The sequence below is a fragment of the Myotis yumanensis genome, unplaced genomic scaffold (assembly GCF_028538775.1).
Source record: "Myotis yumanensis isolate MYYU_CA2020_CCGP unplaced genomic scaffold, mMyoYum1.0.hap1 SCAF_3, whole genome shotgun sequence".
Taxonomy (NCBI): Eukaryota; Metazoa; Chordata; class Mammalia; order Chiroptera; family Vespertilionidae; genus Myotis; species Myotis yumanensis.
The window spans coordinates 15,464,503-15,481,165 of NW_027223754.1; the positions used below are offsets into that span (position 1 = coordinate 15,464,503).

The window sequence follows — 16,663 nt, forward strand, 5'->3', positions numbered from 1 at the left end:
GCCCACACTGAGTCCTTCTCTGCTTTCTCCAACCCAAATGGGGACAGGGTGGCCCCCAAGGACAAGCACTGGCACCAAGCCCTTCAGATCAACACTGAGTCCCTGACTTAGGATGCCCCATAGGGAGGAGGGACCCTCTCAGGAGCAAGGTGAATGACCGCGTCCTCAGGGCTCACCTTGCCCCGGGCAATGTGGATGCTGACACCCATGCCCCAGCCTCACTGCCACCCAGACACCCCCCGACAGTGCGTGACAGCAGGAGCCTCCTGCCCAGTACAGCCCTGAGTGCAAAGCTCACAGGAGCACAAAGGCGGTGCACACAGCGTGTTGAACACAGGAGCTGGGAACCAACAGGCTCATGCAAGAGGAGCCTGTGTAGCTGAGCGAGGCTGGCAGGGCCCACACCCACCATCTGGCACCGGGCCCAGGAGGAGTACAGGATCGTAGACAGTGTCCCTACCCACCTCACCCGCCGGCTGTGACAGGCGGGGCCCAGGCTGAATGAGTGACTTCTGTCCCTTCCAACAGGCCCAGGTTAATTATAAATCAAGCAACAGTGGCGCAGTGGGACCAGCCCACTTCACACACCTGTGTACACTCTCCCCTCGACAGTCTGAATGGGGCACACAGGAGCCTATCAGAGAGGTGGGAGAGCCTATCTCGCCAGTCTCCGCAGCTCGAACCCTGGCGTCATAGGTCCCCACCCCATGCTCCCCGTTAAGAAACTTTTCTTCTCCAAGGGCTGGGTCAGCAGTGGGGACAGACGAAGGCTGGGTGGTGAGTCACTTCCTCCCTCCTTCCTTGAGCAGCACAGGCGGAGAGGGGGAGGATCGCTTACTAACTCCTAGGCTACAAAAGGGAGGAACAAGACTCCTTAGTGTGGGGCTCTCACAGGACCCTGAGACTCAGCCACCAAGCACCCAGGTGATGAGCAACAAGGGGCCGAGCGGAGCCATGTCCATTCCCAGCCTTTCTGCATTCTGGACAGCAGAAGCCTGCCCCATCGAGCTGCTGAATCCTCATTTATTATGAAAATGCAGAAGAGCCTGGCTGGTGTGGCTCAGTGGTTGAGTGTCCACCTATGAACCAATCAGGAAGTCATGGTTTGATTCCCGGTCAGGGCACATGCCTGGGTTGCGGGCTTGATCCCCAGTAGGAGCGTGCAGGAGGCAGCCGATCAATGATTCTCTCATCATTGACGTTTCTATTTCTCTCTCTCTTTTTCTTTCTGAAATCAATAAAAATATATTTAAAAAACACACACACAGCCGAAACCGGTTTGGCTCAGTGGATAGAGCGTCGGCTTGAGGACTGAAAGGTCCCAGGTTCGATTCTGGTCAAGGGCATGTACCTGGGTTGCGGGCACATCCCCAGTAGGAGATGTGCAGGAGGCAGCTGATCGATGTTTCTCTCTCATCGATGTTTCTAACTCTCTATCTCTCTCCCTTCCTCTCTGTAAAAAATCAATAAAATATATTAAAAAAACAACAACACACACACAGAAGATGGGGGATGAGGAGAGAAAGCAGAGTGTGATGAGAATCCCCAGTACATGCTTTAATGAGTGCCTCCAGCAACAGGGGCAGCCTGCCTCTGGTCAGGACTCCTGGTCCAGTCCAGCGACTGGGGAGGTTCTGACCAATCAGTCCTTAGTCCCCTCTGTCAAACCTGTGCTTACTCTATGGCCCAATCCTTATTGGCTTTTCCTGGCTGCCTTCCTTGTAAGGGTCTCCTTGATGCCTCCACACGCCCCTTCCTGCCTCCGCTCTGCTCTGAGGGATGAACCGTAACCAGCTGTCGACCTCCCCACCGCCGAGTTTCCTCACTTAAAAATGGACTGGATGGCAGCGCCGCGAAGGCCCCTTCCAGCGCCAATAGTCTATAATTTCAGCCACTCCCTCCATCTCGACCTCTCCTAACATGCACTTTGTCTCAAAGCTGCCCCTGAAATAAAATACCTCGACGCAGATGGCTATGCTGCTCAACCTTCCCTCCCTATCTCTTCCCACAGCTGCCGATGGTGAACTCTCCAATCTGTAAGGACAGCAGGAATCTTTGAAAACCCTATCTGCACACTCTTCTTCCACAGACTGCCACCGAGAATCAAGAGGCTCTGCTTCAGCACGAAAACTAACTCATGTGCCAGGCAGTGGGAAGGCAAGGATGCTCTCTGGCTTTCCTGGGGACTGTGGGGCCTGGGCTAGGCAGCAGCTTCGATCAGACTCATATCCCATGACCACTTAGGCAAGGATCAGACTCGTATCCCATGACCACTTAGGCAAGGATCAGACTCATATCCCATGACCACTGAGGCAAGGATCAGACTCGTATCCCATGACCACTTAGGCAAGGAGTGCTGGGTAATAGGAAGAGGTGTGGCTTCAAGGACCAGCGTGTGGGCTGGTTCGTTTTTCGGTATTTCTTAGATGCTAGTGTTTGTCACCCAACAATCCCTGAATAAGGTGCAAAATAATCAAGAGGATGGCACTACAGAAGGACACTCCTCAACCAGCCACTTCCCAGCCGATGGCAACAACTGTACCTACAAGGACCTCTCAGGTGTGTGGGCTCACGGCCCACCCGCAGTGTGCACTTTGCCCGTATAGCGGGCATTACATAGGCATCTTGTGCTTTTCGTAGGCGGGGAAAAAAGTACTGCCTACTTCCGTAGCAGGCACACCATCTTCCGACCTGAGGCACCCTTCGGAAAGCACGGGTCCTTGAGGCTGCTCTCCAGATGTGGAACCGGAGCAGGTGAGAAGACCACAATTCCCTCTGATAGCCCCTGGGCACCCCTGGGCACCCCAGGGCCACGTGGGCCTCAGCGGTTGATCTTCTTAGGGCGATCCTGAAATAGATGCCGGCAGGTGGCGCTTCTCAATGAAACTGGCTTCTCCCCCAGGAGTCACGCGGTAGCTGTCTCCTATGGGATCGGGCCATCCCTAAAGACCCACCCAGACTCTGTCATTTTCTTGACTCTTTATGTGGGGAGCCGCCTCCTAAACACAGCAGCTAGAGCCTTACTATTTGCAGCAGCTGCCATACTCTGTGTTTAGAGGAGCCAAAAAGAAGAGGGAACACACATGCCCCCACACCTAAAACAGTTTCAGAATTCACAGGCAAACCACTAGTTCAGAAAATTGTGCCTAAAATCATCCTGAAAAACTTGGGCCAACAGCCCATATTCCTAGACTCAGCTCCAACGGCACATGAGACGGATTCGAATACAGACACACCTTGAAAGACTGGGGGTTTGGTTCCAGAACACCGCAATAAAGCGAGACTTGCAATAGAGCGAGTCATGATCTTTTTGCTGGTGGGGGGGGAGGGAGGAGTCTGGCCTTCCCTTTGTAAAAATTAAAGTAAAAAAAAAAAAAAAGAGTGGCTCATCTGCAAAGCCCAATAAAGTAGAAGCACAGTAGAATGAGGTATGTCTCCATGTCCTGGTTTTATGCTGGCATTAGGTCACTCCGTTTCCAAATCCTGGCTTACAATCAGGGTAAAAAAGGGGTGAAAATGGGAAATACTTTTCTGAGAAGTCTGCCTACATCATAGTTACATCAAGGTAGGTTTTTTAATGACTCTGCATGCTAATTGGGCCGGAGAGCTCCAAATCCCAGCTCCTAAGGTTTCCTCCCAATTTCCAGTTCTGCATGTGAAGCAGGGGCTGACTACAGAGAACACCCCCGCATCTTTAGGGAAGAGAGAGTGTTTCCTGTGGGAAACTACCCATCGCCCATGGTGCACTGGGTGGGATCTTAAAGGAATTTAGGGGGAGGTACACCAGTTCGTGCCATTATAGTTAGAGAGAAGAGACATCAGGATTTCAATGGTCAGGAAAGGCAGCTTAACCCCTTTGCAGAAATGCAGGCCAAAAGTTCAAACCCAGCAGGGCTGTGAGGTTTTCCTTATTGCAGGGTCCTTCTCTTGCTGGCTTTTAATAGGCACTTTCATTGTTCTCTGCAGACAAAATGAGAGCTGAGCTTAAGGAGGAAGTGGTCAGTCCAGTTTCGAGCCGAATGAATGAACACGGCTGGGCTTCCTCGGCGCACAGTGCTGCCTTCTTGCAGCAGCTGGGCCAGAGCAAATGTGGAGGCAAAGGACAGAGAGTCCCAGCGAAGAGTCCCCAAGCTCCAAACCCGAGCTCTTGTGGCTGACTATCCTCCAACTTCCAGGAAGGTAAAGCAAACAGAACTTTCTTTTGCTCAAAAACTTGCACTATCGCTTTCTTTCTTTCTTTCTTTTTTTTTTAAATGAGGATCATACACTGTATAGCTGGAAATGGCTGCATAGATTTATCCATTCATCAGTCAGCATTTGCTGAGCGTCTATTCAATGAAAGGCACAGGGAACAAAGCAGATGGAGAAGATCTCGCCGTGCCCTGCAGCTCCTTCAAGCCCCTCAGGTTCAAGGTGAGAAAACCACAGCCATCTGTGTAGGCACCTTGCCAGTTCCACACAGGAAGCAGCAGTCTTGCAGGATTCTGCCAAACCCCTTCCCCCACCCCCAGAAGATGCGAGGGGATGGGGCCAGGGAATGTTCTAGCCTCACATGTAATTTTTTCCTCCAGAGGAAAATTGTGTAACCTCTTGTTTGGTCCCACAGTCTGAATAGTCTCGACGCTGAACATTAAAAAAAAAAAAAAAAAAAAAAAAAAAAAAGGCAACAAAGCATTCCTTTAAAAGGAATCCTTGCTTTTTCAAGAAGGTAGACGTGGTCTGAAAATGGAAGCATGATATTAGCATTTTACAACTGGGTGGGAAATGTGGCATTGGTGAGGAGCCTCTCCGGACCACTTAATCATCCCAAGGAACAATAATCAAGACATGAATGCAATTTACATGCAAAAGAGACACACTGTCTCGGTTTGGAAAAAGGGCTGGGGAAAACAAGCCATGCCTCCAGCCCATGCGCCTCAGGAGTCGCGATCTTTCCATCCCTGTTACAACACAACCGCTAAGGGTTTTCTTCCAAATTAACAGTGAAATTAAAAGCTAGCTCAGAGCCCTTTTCCACGCTGCTGAGGAACGTGTAAATCAACATTTTTAAAGGATAATGTGGTAACATCTATTTAAAACGCGTATATATTTTGACACATCAATTCCTACTTGTAAGAATTTATCTTACATATACGTCCAATGAAATTATTTCACTGTGTATCACAGGATCTTACTATAGACTTGTAATGAAAATAAACTAAACATGCATTGATAAGGGAAGGGTTTATTTAACTGATTCATACAATGAAACACTAGGCAGCATTAAAAAAAGCGAGGTAGAGCTAGAGGCTGTGATTTAAAAGACACCAGGATATATTAAGAACAAAAATGCATAGAAATAAAAAAATGCATAGCAATAAAGTTTATAATATTTAAAACATGGGTAAAAATTTCTGAGATGATACAGAAAAGTATGTTCAAGGTGGGGGTGGGAGCTGCGATGGGGGTGTCTGGACACTGTGACTTTTCATTTCATCCCTTTCCCCATTGTTTTACTTTTTACCATAGACCTGTACTGACTTTAATGAAGTAATTATATATATTTAAAATGCAGTTTGAATGGAAATAGTTTAAACCAGTGGTTCTCGACCCCTTTGGGGGTTGAACGACCCTTTCACAGGGGTCTCCTAAGACTGTCGGAAAACACATATATAATTACATATTGTTTTTGTGATTAATCACTATGCTTTAATTATGTTCAATTTGTAACAATGAAATTGGGGGTCACCACAACATGAGGAACTGTATTAAAGGGTTGCGGCATTAGGAAGGTTGAGAACCGCTGGTTTAAACAAAGATGAAGCTCCGGCCACAATCTTAAACACGAGTATTATTTCCTTTGGGATATCTTCTTCATCCTTCGGTGACTGATCTCCCAGCACAGAATCCACCAATTTAGGATCCAGTGCTTTAACAAGTCTGTTTAATGGTCTGAAAACACACTATTTGTAGCTAGAGAGTTTTAGATGCCCTTTTCAAGACCACCTTTATTTTTTTATTTTAAAATGAATATATATTTTTTAAAAATTTAAATTCTTTATTGTTTGAAGTACTACATATGTCTCCTTTTTCCCCCATTGTCAAGACTGCCTTTAAAAAAATATTATTTCTGTCTGGCCAGCAGTTAAGCGCCAACCCAGGAACCAAGAGGTCACCGGTTGGATTCCCAGTCGGTGCACATGCCTAGGTTGCGGGCTCGATCCCCAGTAGGGGGCATGCAGGAGCCAGCTGATCAATGATTCTCTCTCATCATTGCTGTTTCTATCTCTCCTCCCTTCAACCCCTGAAATCAATAAAAATATATTAAAAAATACTATTTCCTCTCAGATAGTAGCCTGAGTGGGGAGCAAAGGCTCAGTGAAGGTCAGGCTGCCACTTATTCTGACTGATGTCTGATCTTTGTGGACTTGCTGCCTCTCCCCCTGACAGGTCCTCCCACTCTCCCCGCCAACTTCCTGGCTTGATTTCCCCTGTAGCACCTACTGCCGTGTGACTAGACACACTGGCTACTTCACTCCTTTATCTTCCTCACTGTCCACCTCTCCCCACTAGAATGTGAGCTCCATGAAAGGACTGGACATTTTTTTTTGGGGGGGGTGGGGGTTTGTCACCGCTGTATCTTCAACATCTGGAATTGTACCCAGCACACAGTTTACATTCAAGAAATATCTATCAAAGTAATGATTGAATTAATATATATATTTTAAAAACTTACCTGGCATTATTATTGAGAACAACAAGCTGACTACTGTCAAGATATTTAAATAACTTTCTGTATCTTTGGTCTGCTAGCTATCAAAATACGAATACTGACACTGCCCTGGTACAAAGCTTCATGCGACTTATAACTGTGTTCACTGTATAATTAGACCTCTTATCTAGTGTCCGTGCCTAGAGTTTCAGTTCAATGAAGCACTCTCTAATCTCCTGGACTATGGGAACCTGACATCCATAGATGCTTGTTAAACTGCCGAACTGAATTTTGTTATCCTAAACCAGAAAGGAAATCATCTTAGCAGCACATAAGATTTGCATATTTAAAAGTAACCATTTGGCTCTAGCTGGTTTGGCTCAGTGGATAGAGCGTCAGCCTGTGGACTGAAGGGTCCTGGGTTTGATTCTGGTCAAAGGCACATGCCCAGGTTGTGGGCTCAATCCCCAGTGGGGGGCATGCAGGAGGCAGCCGATCAATGATTCTCTCTCATCATTGATGTTTCTCTCTCTCTCTCCCTCCCTCTCCCTTCCTCTCTGAAATCGATAAAAATATATTTTAAAAAATAAATAAAAGGAACCATTTGAAGCACAGGCGTCTTCTGAAGACCATTTCACTTAGCCAATCCCTTCTCCTCACCCACCCCGGCAGCATTCACAGATCTGTCCTGACACGCGCCCTCTGCCCCTCCCACACCAGCTTAAACAACTGCTTAGACGGATTCTTCCTTCTACTGAGTTGACTCACTGTTCAACGGAACTGCCCACATGGACAAATGGGATAACAGATGTGCTTTGAGGAGCATGAAATGCGATACAAGCGGAAAGACATAAAGTTAATATTGATACAAAAATATCTGTAAACATATTTAGACAGACTTGTTTAAAAAATGGGACAAAGCTATTGATTACAGTTGTTTGCTTTTCTTATAAAATTTAAAACTTTTTTTTTTGTCACGAAGCCTGAATAGTAGAAATCTAACTTTTAACCTTGAATCCTGACGCGCTCCCAAGGAGTTGACACAAGCTGCTACTATGATATGGCCTGGAATGGCTTCGTGCTGACCTCACTGTGGCCAGCCTGGACTGTGGGTGTGAAGTCAATGCATCGTTTCATTAGTGAATTCCTACTGTCAGAATAAGTATAGAGTCTAACTGTATATTATGTCAAAATGTCATATTAGAGGTAGACGCTACGCTCTGGTTTCAAGGATCTTCCGCTTGAACTAATTCTACCTCTCTTATTCTGAGCCACTCTCTCAGCTTCAGCACCAGGTGACAAATCGTAACAGGAGGCACGAAGGGTGATATTTTGGATACGCAGTAAAAGTGAGTAAAGACTCATGGGACTGAAAGATAACTATTCAATAACAGCCCTAAAGCAAGCGGCCTTGGTTAGTGATGAGAAGCTGAATGAAGGGTTTCTCGCATTTCATGACCAGTGGTTCTATATATTCTCTGGATCGATGTTTAAGGGATGTTAGAAGGAGAAACAGAGAGAGAGAGAGAGAGAGAGAGAGAGAGAGAGAGAGAATATGAGAATGAGTGACACAGTGCCCCTTTGGTCTCTTGCTAGTTTCAACTCATGGTTCTGGCGACAGAACCATACACAAGAGCAGTAGTAAGAAATAGTTTGCTCTAAGGATACTTTCTTGTGGATCTGGGAATCCAAATTCTGAAATGCATTTCCATTGAATCACTGGATCACAATAGTGGAATAATCATAAAAATGTAATCATTTTAATTCAAAAACGTCCAGGTTAGGTGTCATCTTTATACTCATCGACCCCCAGAGGCTCCCTTCTTCCTACCTCCACCAATCGGTTTCTAGAGCCTTGGACAATCAGCCTCTGCTTCCCACCAACCTCACGTCCCTTTCCCCCGCCTGCTCCATGGAAGTGTGGCAGGCTGGTCTCACCCTCTCCCCTGAGCCTTTGTTCCTCCTTAGTGTCTCCTTAGCCTGCAAAGCCCATTCCTCCTCAATTCTTGCCACACTTCAGACATGAGCTCAAGTCCCATCTTCTCGAAAAGTCTTCTCCAAACCCTCCATCAGCTCTCATTGACTTCTCCTTCCAGAAGCCTTTACAAGCACTCATGTTCTGGGAAGCCCAATTTCCTAGCTTATTCCATCCATGTGTCGTGTGTTGTTGTTGTTTTTTGTTTGTTTGTTTGTTAATCCTCACCCAAGGATATTTTTCCATTGATTTTTAGAGAGAGTGGAAGGGAGGGGGAGAGATAGAGAAACACAGATGTGAGAGAGACACATCGACTGGTTGCCTCCTGCATGCACCCCAACAGTGGATTGAGCCTGCAACTGAGATACGTGCCCTTAACCAGAATCAAACCCACAACCCTTCAGTCCGAAGGCCGATGCTCTATCTACTGAGCCAAACCGGCTAGGGCAGTGTCACGTGTTTTTAACCTTATCTTCCTACACAGACCTTAGGAGCTCTGAGAGCAAACACATGATTTGCTGGTTCTGAGAAGCAAAGAGCTGAAGCCATTAAGTCCAGCTCTCATCACCACCAGCTGGCAGGTGGCCGATGAGGGCCCCACCATAGAATTGGTCACATCCCCAGAGAGCGGGGCAGGGCTGGCCAGCACAGGGACTCATGGTTCAAGGGCCCGACCCAGCCCTCTGTGGAATAATCTGCCTTGTGGAATGTTTGCACAATGGGATGGGAAGAGGAAAAAGATAGAAGCCCAGGAAAATCTGCAGAAAAAGAAAATCCTCTTTGGTCACATCCCACTCGAATCAAGGCTGAGATATTTCCTGTTTTTAAGTTAGAGCTATCAGAAGTTTCCCATCAGCACACACCACAGACTGACTTATAACATATGTGTTTGCCTTAGTGGTACTCGTCTTTTAGATAGAAAAATATTGGTGACAGTAACTTTTCAATGGGACTCTCTACTCTGACAACGCCTACTGAGAAGTAAAACAGTGCGAGGGGAAGTCATGTAGGCACATGTCGAAACCTAACATGCTACAACCAAGTCCAGGAGAAACGCAGGAGAGGACACACACAAAAAGTGTTGAAAAGGGTGAGAGGTTTTAATACTGCCCATCACAACGACAGAAAAACAAGAGTTCCTTTTCAGGGACATACCCAATCAGGACATACCCACATATTATGCCTTAGAGCTTTATCCAGAAAGTGGAATGGATGGTGGCCTAATGAAGCCTGCATACTTTTAATTCAATAGACATTTATGTAAATACCTGCTGTGTCCAAGTGTGTGCATGGGAACACATGTAAGTGCATGCACGCACACAAGAGAGCACCAGGCAGGGGGAGGGAGAAAGAGCGCGAGGAACACAGAGGGTTGCTAAGAAAGAGGAAACTGTGGTTGGCACGTACCCAACCCCGAGAACTAATCCCAAGGACAGAAATGGAGAGCAGACATACACATAGGTGGCTCATTACCCAAGGAATTAGGAATCTTTCAACATGCTTTCAACTCTGCCTCCTCCCACCTTGTTGCCAGGCGATACATTGTGTAGAACTGGAGAGTGCAGTATGGGATGAGGCACCTTGCCATACATTCACTAGGGAATTAAAGTCAACTACTCCTTGGTAGAGTCTACTTCATGGAGAAAGCAGGGCCCAGAAAGTAGGTCTAGCTCAGTGCCGGGGTTGACCGGCAGACCCTGAGCGACGGATGAATAGATTGCTCTGACACACGTTTCTGTGAAAGAGAGGCTAAGGGGCTGTTTTGCTTTAGGAGCAAAAAGCCTCGTTCACCTGCCTCCTTAGGCTTTTATTGTCACAACAGCTTGAACTAAAAATAACCTCTAGATACAATTAGCAGGGTAAGCATCCTTGAGAAAGCACCTGCATCTGTAGTGTCTTTCAAACGAGGACATTTTGAAGTCTAGATGTAAAAATTCTAGTAAAACACCGGGGGGGAGGGGAAGGGGTAGGGTTAGACTTGTTTGGAAAAGTCAAGGCAGGGGCTGCCGCCTTCGGCAAGGTCCCCCAGAGGCCTCCGACCTTGCAGACTTTCTAACCAAGTCCCCTGCTTCCCCATAGCTCAGCCCTTTCACATTCTGGCAGTTAACCTGGGCCTGGCCTTACAGACTCAGGAGAATCTAAGCCTCCCTGCCAAGGTCAAGTCTGTTACCTCCATCGCTGCCGGTCCTGGAGTCTGAGGCCAGGCTGTCCGTGGAGCCCGTGGTGAAGCTGACGTGGACACTCCTGAAGGATGGGCTGAGGCTCTCTGCGGAGCCCTGGCTCACTTTTTCCAAGTCAGAGCTGCTCTTGTTCATTTTTAAAAGGTGCCTGAAAATTTTGGAAGAAACAATGAAAGTGATTAATTTAGTTTCAAGTAAAAAACCAGGTTGATTGACCATGAACGCACTATGCTCTCTCTTGAAACCTGACCTATGCTAGCAAGTTTTGAAAAAATGATTTTGGGAAGAGAGAACAGGGGCTCTTTTGAAACCGTATGCACATACATGGCAGGAGATTTCTTGGGTGTGGTTAGGAGAGGTGAGTCTATTAAATTTAGACAAATGCCAAAACCATGATTTGGGAGCAACTGCCTTCATAATCTGACCTTGTTTTCTAACACATTTATGTCATCTATTATATCCTGTGCAACAACTCTACAAAGAAAAATAGAATATTATCATACAAGCCAAGATATAGAGATATGCAGAGACTGGGTAGCTTTTGCAAAATCACAAAACAAGTGAATTGCAAATCAAGACTAAAAACACAGGATTTCTTTTTTGCCTGGTACTCTCTTGACATAACTTCAAAGAGTCTAGGTTGTTCCTTGGAATTAAGAGAAACTTCATTTAAATTTTAACCAGACTTCTAGTGCAATGCCTAGACCCGTGGTCGGCAAACTGCGGCTTGCGAGTCACATGCGGCTCTTTGGCCCATTGAGTGTGGCTCTTCCTAAGCCTTAGGAGTACCCTAATTAAGTTAATAACAATGTACCTACCTATATAGTTTAAGTTTAAAAAATTTGGCTCTCAAAAGAAATTTCAATCGTACTGTTGATATTTGGCTCTGTTGACTAATGAGTTTGCTGACCACTGGCCTAGACAGAACCATGTTAACATAACCCTTATTCCAGAATTAAGGAATAAATCTGCCCTTAGGCTTCCTATGAAATCTTTTTGCTGCATTTCTAAGACAACATTACCAACATATCAGGGACAGGAATACCAAGTTCAAGAACAAAGGACTTCACCTTGGAGAAAACAGTTCCATTATTAGGTAGGGTGTTTAGTTTATTGATTCCTCCTTCTCTCTTTCCAAGGGCTACATGAATATTCACTCTGACCTGACATTTTCAACACAGAGTGAGACAGAGTACAATCAATCCAGGTCCTTCCCTGCGGGTGGTAACCTAGATTTGTCTGAACTGATATTTCCTGATGACATTCTTGCTCCCCCGACAGCAGATCTATATCTCAGTATCTGCTGTAGGAAATATACAATGCAGGATTGATTTGGCATCAGAACTGCCTTGTTTAATGCATGTGACCTTACAGTCAAGAATGTATTGATTGTTCTTTGGCTCAGCATGGCCAGGCCCTATATTGCTCTTCACAGTCACTGGAATCCTTTGTTCATTAACAGAAAAGTTTAGAGAAAGTCTGTTTGCTACCATGAAAAGTGCTTTCTAGAAACATCTCTCTCTCCATCTTCAACCCTGAGAACCACCATGAAACATATTTTTAAAGCTGTTAAATAGAAGTGTGACATTGATGGCAATATTATGATTAATAGCATTTTTATATTTCAACTAGTAGCCCTGTGCACGAGTCTGTGCGCCACTAGCTCACTGCTGCCCTCCTGTAGCTCTCTGTCCGCTGCCCCGCCCTCCTGTAACTGCCCCCTGCCCCCCCTTTCCTCCCTCACAGCTTGCTGCCCCACCCTCCTACTGATCCCTGATCCGGTCATTACGGGGTCAGTCTTTACGTAATGACCATTTGCATATTACAGTGGGGCCTTGACTTAGGAGTGTCCCGACTATCGAGTTTTTCGAGATACGAGTCATCTCTCGGCCGATTTTTTGCTTTGAGTTGCGAGCTAAAATTCAGGTTACGAACCAGCTTCAGATACCCCACTGCTAGTTGGCGCAGCGAACGTCACAGTGAACGCCACAACATCAGCCCAGCATCACGTGTCTCACTCGTTCAGTTTTGATTTGACATATGAGTAATTTGAGTTACGAGCCCCGTCACGGAATGAATTAAACTCGTAAGTCAAGGCCCCACTGTACATCTTTATTATATAGGATGCCACTGTAGGAATCTTGGAAATATCAAATCCTTAGGAAGGGCTATGGTAAAATACAGTCATAGGGGTTTCATACAATATTTTTATCCTCATCAGATCCATCATAATGGCTTCTCAGATGAAGCCAAAATAAGAAGGTGTGAATAGCAACAACTCCTTGGCATAGGAGAGAAGCTAACTCTATGGCAGCCCAACTACTCCGCCTCCTCCAGAGTGGTCTCTGCTGTCTCTTGGGTCTTCAGGCCCAGAAAATTGCCAAGAGAGAAATTCCAGCACCATAGCTGCTGAGCTGACATAGCCCCCATTCCACAAACTTAAGGAAAACACTCAATGACATGTATAGAAATAGATAAAACTAAAAAAAACACACACAAACACAATTATTTAAAGTAATAGCAATCATTGAAAGAAAAGAGGGAACTCAATGAGGGAACTCCACAGGGTGGAATCCGTGTCTGCATTTATAATAAGCTCCCAGGGGAGGCACTACACAATATGCTTCAACACCAAGTGCATGCTTGCTGGGAGTGTTGGTCAATATTCTTTATCAGGTTAAGGAAGTGTTTCTATCCAGGTTTTTGACGGTTTCATATTCTTAAATCATTTATAGTTATTGAGCTTGATCAAATGATTGTTCTACATCTACGCAAAAATCATTGTTTCCCTCCTTTATTCTGTTCATGTGATGAGTCACATTAATAACTCGCACACTTTGCATACACTTAATTTACTACACATGGCTGGGTTCTGTTTGACTAATATTTAACTGAAGATTTTTACGTTTACATTCAAATGTGAGTTTAGCCCACACTTTTTCTTTCTTGTACTCTTCTTGTCTAGTTTTGGTATAAAGGTTAAATCAGAGTTATAAAATGAATTGGGTAACTTTTTCTCTTTTCAATGATATTATGTAGTTTATATAAAATAGGGATTATGTATTTCTTGAAAGAATGCTGTAACTCCAATGTCCATCATAAAGAAATGGTTATGTTGTGGTATAATCTTATAATGGAATCTTTTATAGCATTAAAAAATAAATAAACTCAATTTTAATGTACCAATATGAAAACTATTCTTAAAATGAGTATTACAAGAAGCTTTCAAAAGACTCAAGGATACAAGTGGTATTAAGTAGATATACCATTTATATACATTTTTAAAACAACGTTATATATTTTTTCTATGTCACATATATGCAATAAAGTGGAAATAATACTCATAAACTTCAAGTTAGTGATTACTCTGGGTAGCAAGGAGAAAATGAAATGGAAATTAGGTAAGGAGGGATTTTTCTACCGTACCTGTAATATTTTATTTTAAAAATCTAATATAATGGCAAAATGTTAATACTTGGAAAATCTTAGGGAGATACATGAAGTTCTGTTAAATGATTTTTTTGAACTTTATTGTATGCTTGAAATATTGGATAAACTGAAAATGAACACTTCTAGAAGCAACAAAAATCACTAGGGCCCGAATGAGCCCAGGGATGGCCATTCTGTTGACCTGTTGGTGAGCCTCCGAAGGAACACGGGGAGGACCCAGTGGGATTTCCATGAGGCTCCCCAGCAGGACAGGCAAGCTCAGTGAGGGCTGGCCCATCACAGAACAGCCTCGTGGGTGAAAAAGGTTATTTCTCAGACCTGATAACTCTTCTGAGACTCTGGGGGTTAGTTCTTCTGCATTGAGTCTCTATGAGGGAAAAGTCAGTTTTGAAGACTCACCAAGTGAATGCAGACAAAATCAGAGTATTCCTATGATTGCAGGATGAATTCTCTGCAGACTGTGTGTGTGTGTGTGTGTGTATGTGTAGGGAAGTGGGGAACCTCCTGGAGCAGACTTTGGTAAATCTTAGTATCTAAGCCACAATTTCATGTTGTCATGGCTTCTGGGGACATTACTGCAGTTTCTCTATTAGAAGAGGCACAAGAAGCCCAGGATCCCACCAGGTAACGAAATCCCAATAGGCCTTTGGAATGCTCAGGGGTAAATGGGGAGGGAAAGGGGTGGCCCCTTTTCTTAACAGCAAAATCTTGGGACTGATGACTCTTGTGTGTGAGAGGTGCATCAGAAATCTTCCTCCCTGGAAACCTGTGTCACCTGCACTCGTAAGAGAATTTAATCAGAGAATGAACAAAACCAATCAGATTTAAAAATGAAAGGAGAAGCTTGCCACCCTACTCGAGACTGACATCAGGCTGTTTTGTGTCTTCAATCTGTGCGTGGAATAGATTTCTTAAAAAAAAAAAAAAATCCCCAGAAAGGGCTTAATATTCCAAAGCCGACTCTTCTGGGTCCCAATAGATTCTTCTGTCAGACCTAAGGCCAAAAGGCAATCTGAATACACGCAAAATGCACAACAAGGCTATCCTTGGGTTTCTGAAGGGCACTTTTCCCTTGTTAATGATAGCTTGTTTTTAAAAAAACGGGCACAAACCATCTATAAGATGAAATCTGATGTCATGCCATTTAAGGAAGTGGTTTCAATGGGCTGCAACCACACGCTGCAGTCTTTCCTCTCTGGGCGGTGAGTAACGCTCTTATCGGGCAGAGGGAATACAGCCCGCACAGATGTCTTTGCTCGCGCGGAGTGATAAATGACTCGTTCTTGCTCAGACTTCCTTTCCTGCCTCCCCCTGTCGATTAGCCACCGTCACGGGCGAGGAGGGTGACATGCCCGGCCGGTGGCACAGCGTCCTTAGAGACTCCGAGCCCTGCAGCTGCTGCCCAGTGTTTTCAGAATGGCTTTTCCCCCCATTGTCCTCAGAGAAAGGAGTCTGGCCAGTGTTCTCCACTCTGTATTGGGAGAAAGCTAGAAAAAAAAGATCCATGCGGAAGAGCCATCTGCCAGACTTCCTCATTTGTAGGAACCAGGCTCTTCTAAAAATACCCCCGAGCTTTCGGCATGTCCGAAATCCTTAATGGAGGCCGGGCCGGTGTGTGGCAGGGGCTGTGCGGCAGGCTTCCCCTGGCTGCTAGAACCCTCATTCAGGAGTGCGATTTCAAGTGTGACCGGGGCGAGTTTTCACTGTCGCTGCCCTCGCCTGGGGTTAGTCCGCAGACCTTGGGGTTGAGGGCTTTTTGCCTCTGGGGCAAAATATATGAAAATCCAAGTAATGCCAGCGAGCGGTTTTAGACGAGCTCTTTAGACCCAGGACGCAGGCACACCACCACGCCTTTGGGCTGGTCAAGTTCACTGCTAAGTTTAGTGAGGACTCGCAGGAGAACTCTGAGGTGGCTCTGAAGGCATAAACAGGTTAGAAAATTCTATATACACTGAAAACATTACCCAGAAGAGAACAGGATGGGTTCAGAGGCAAATCAATCAGGTCACGCCTAAATCAAAGAACGAGAGCTTCTTACCATCCTAGACTCCAGCCCGAGGCGCCGTCCTCACCAGCGTGGCCTCCCGGAGCCCGTGACAGGCCGGGCCAGTGACTGCAGGGTCCCGCGGAGCAGCCCTGAGGACGAAGGGCCAGCTGCAGAGGCAGCCCGAGTGCCTTGTCAGCCTGCTCTGAATCACACTCAGTTCCTCTCTGACTTTTCTACAAAATGCACTTCCTGCAAAATCACAGGAAGGTGGGGAAGGCTCTGCCGCTGTGACCTGCTGCATCCAGCCTCCAATGGTCGGACTGGGCTCCATCCGAAGGAGGGATTCAAATACCCTCAACAACGCAGTGAGTTTCCCCCCC

General features: G+C 45.7%; 1 protein-coding gene across 3 annotated transcripts in view; it reads right to left on the reverse strand.

The window, feature by feature from the left end:
- The window catches only part of PRAG1 (PEAK1 related, kinase-activating pseudokinase 1), a 50,672-nt gene that overhangs the window by 10,809 nt on the left and 23,200 nt on the right, over window positions 1–16,663 (reverse strand). For all 3 annotated transcript variants that reach the window (XM_070408316.1, XM_070408318.1, XM_070408317.1), the window contains exon 4: window positions 10,837–10,994. In XM_070408316.1, coding sequence (XP_070264417.1) covers window positions 10,837–10,994 — 158 coding nt within the window. The remainder of the gene's footprint in view (window positions 1–10,836; window positions 10,995–16,663) is intronic.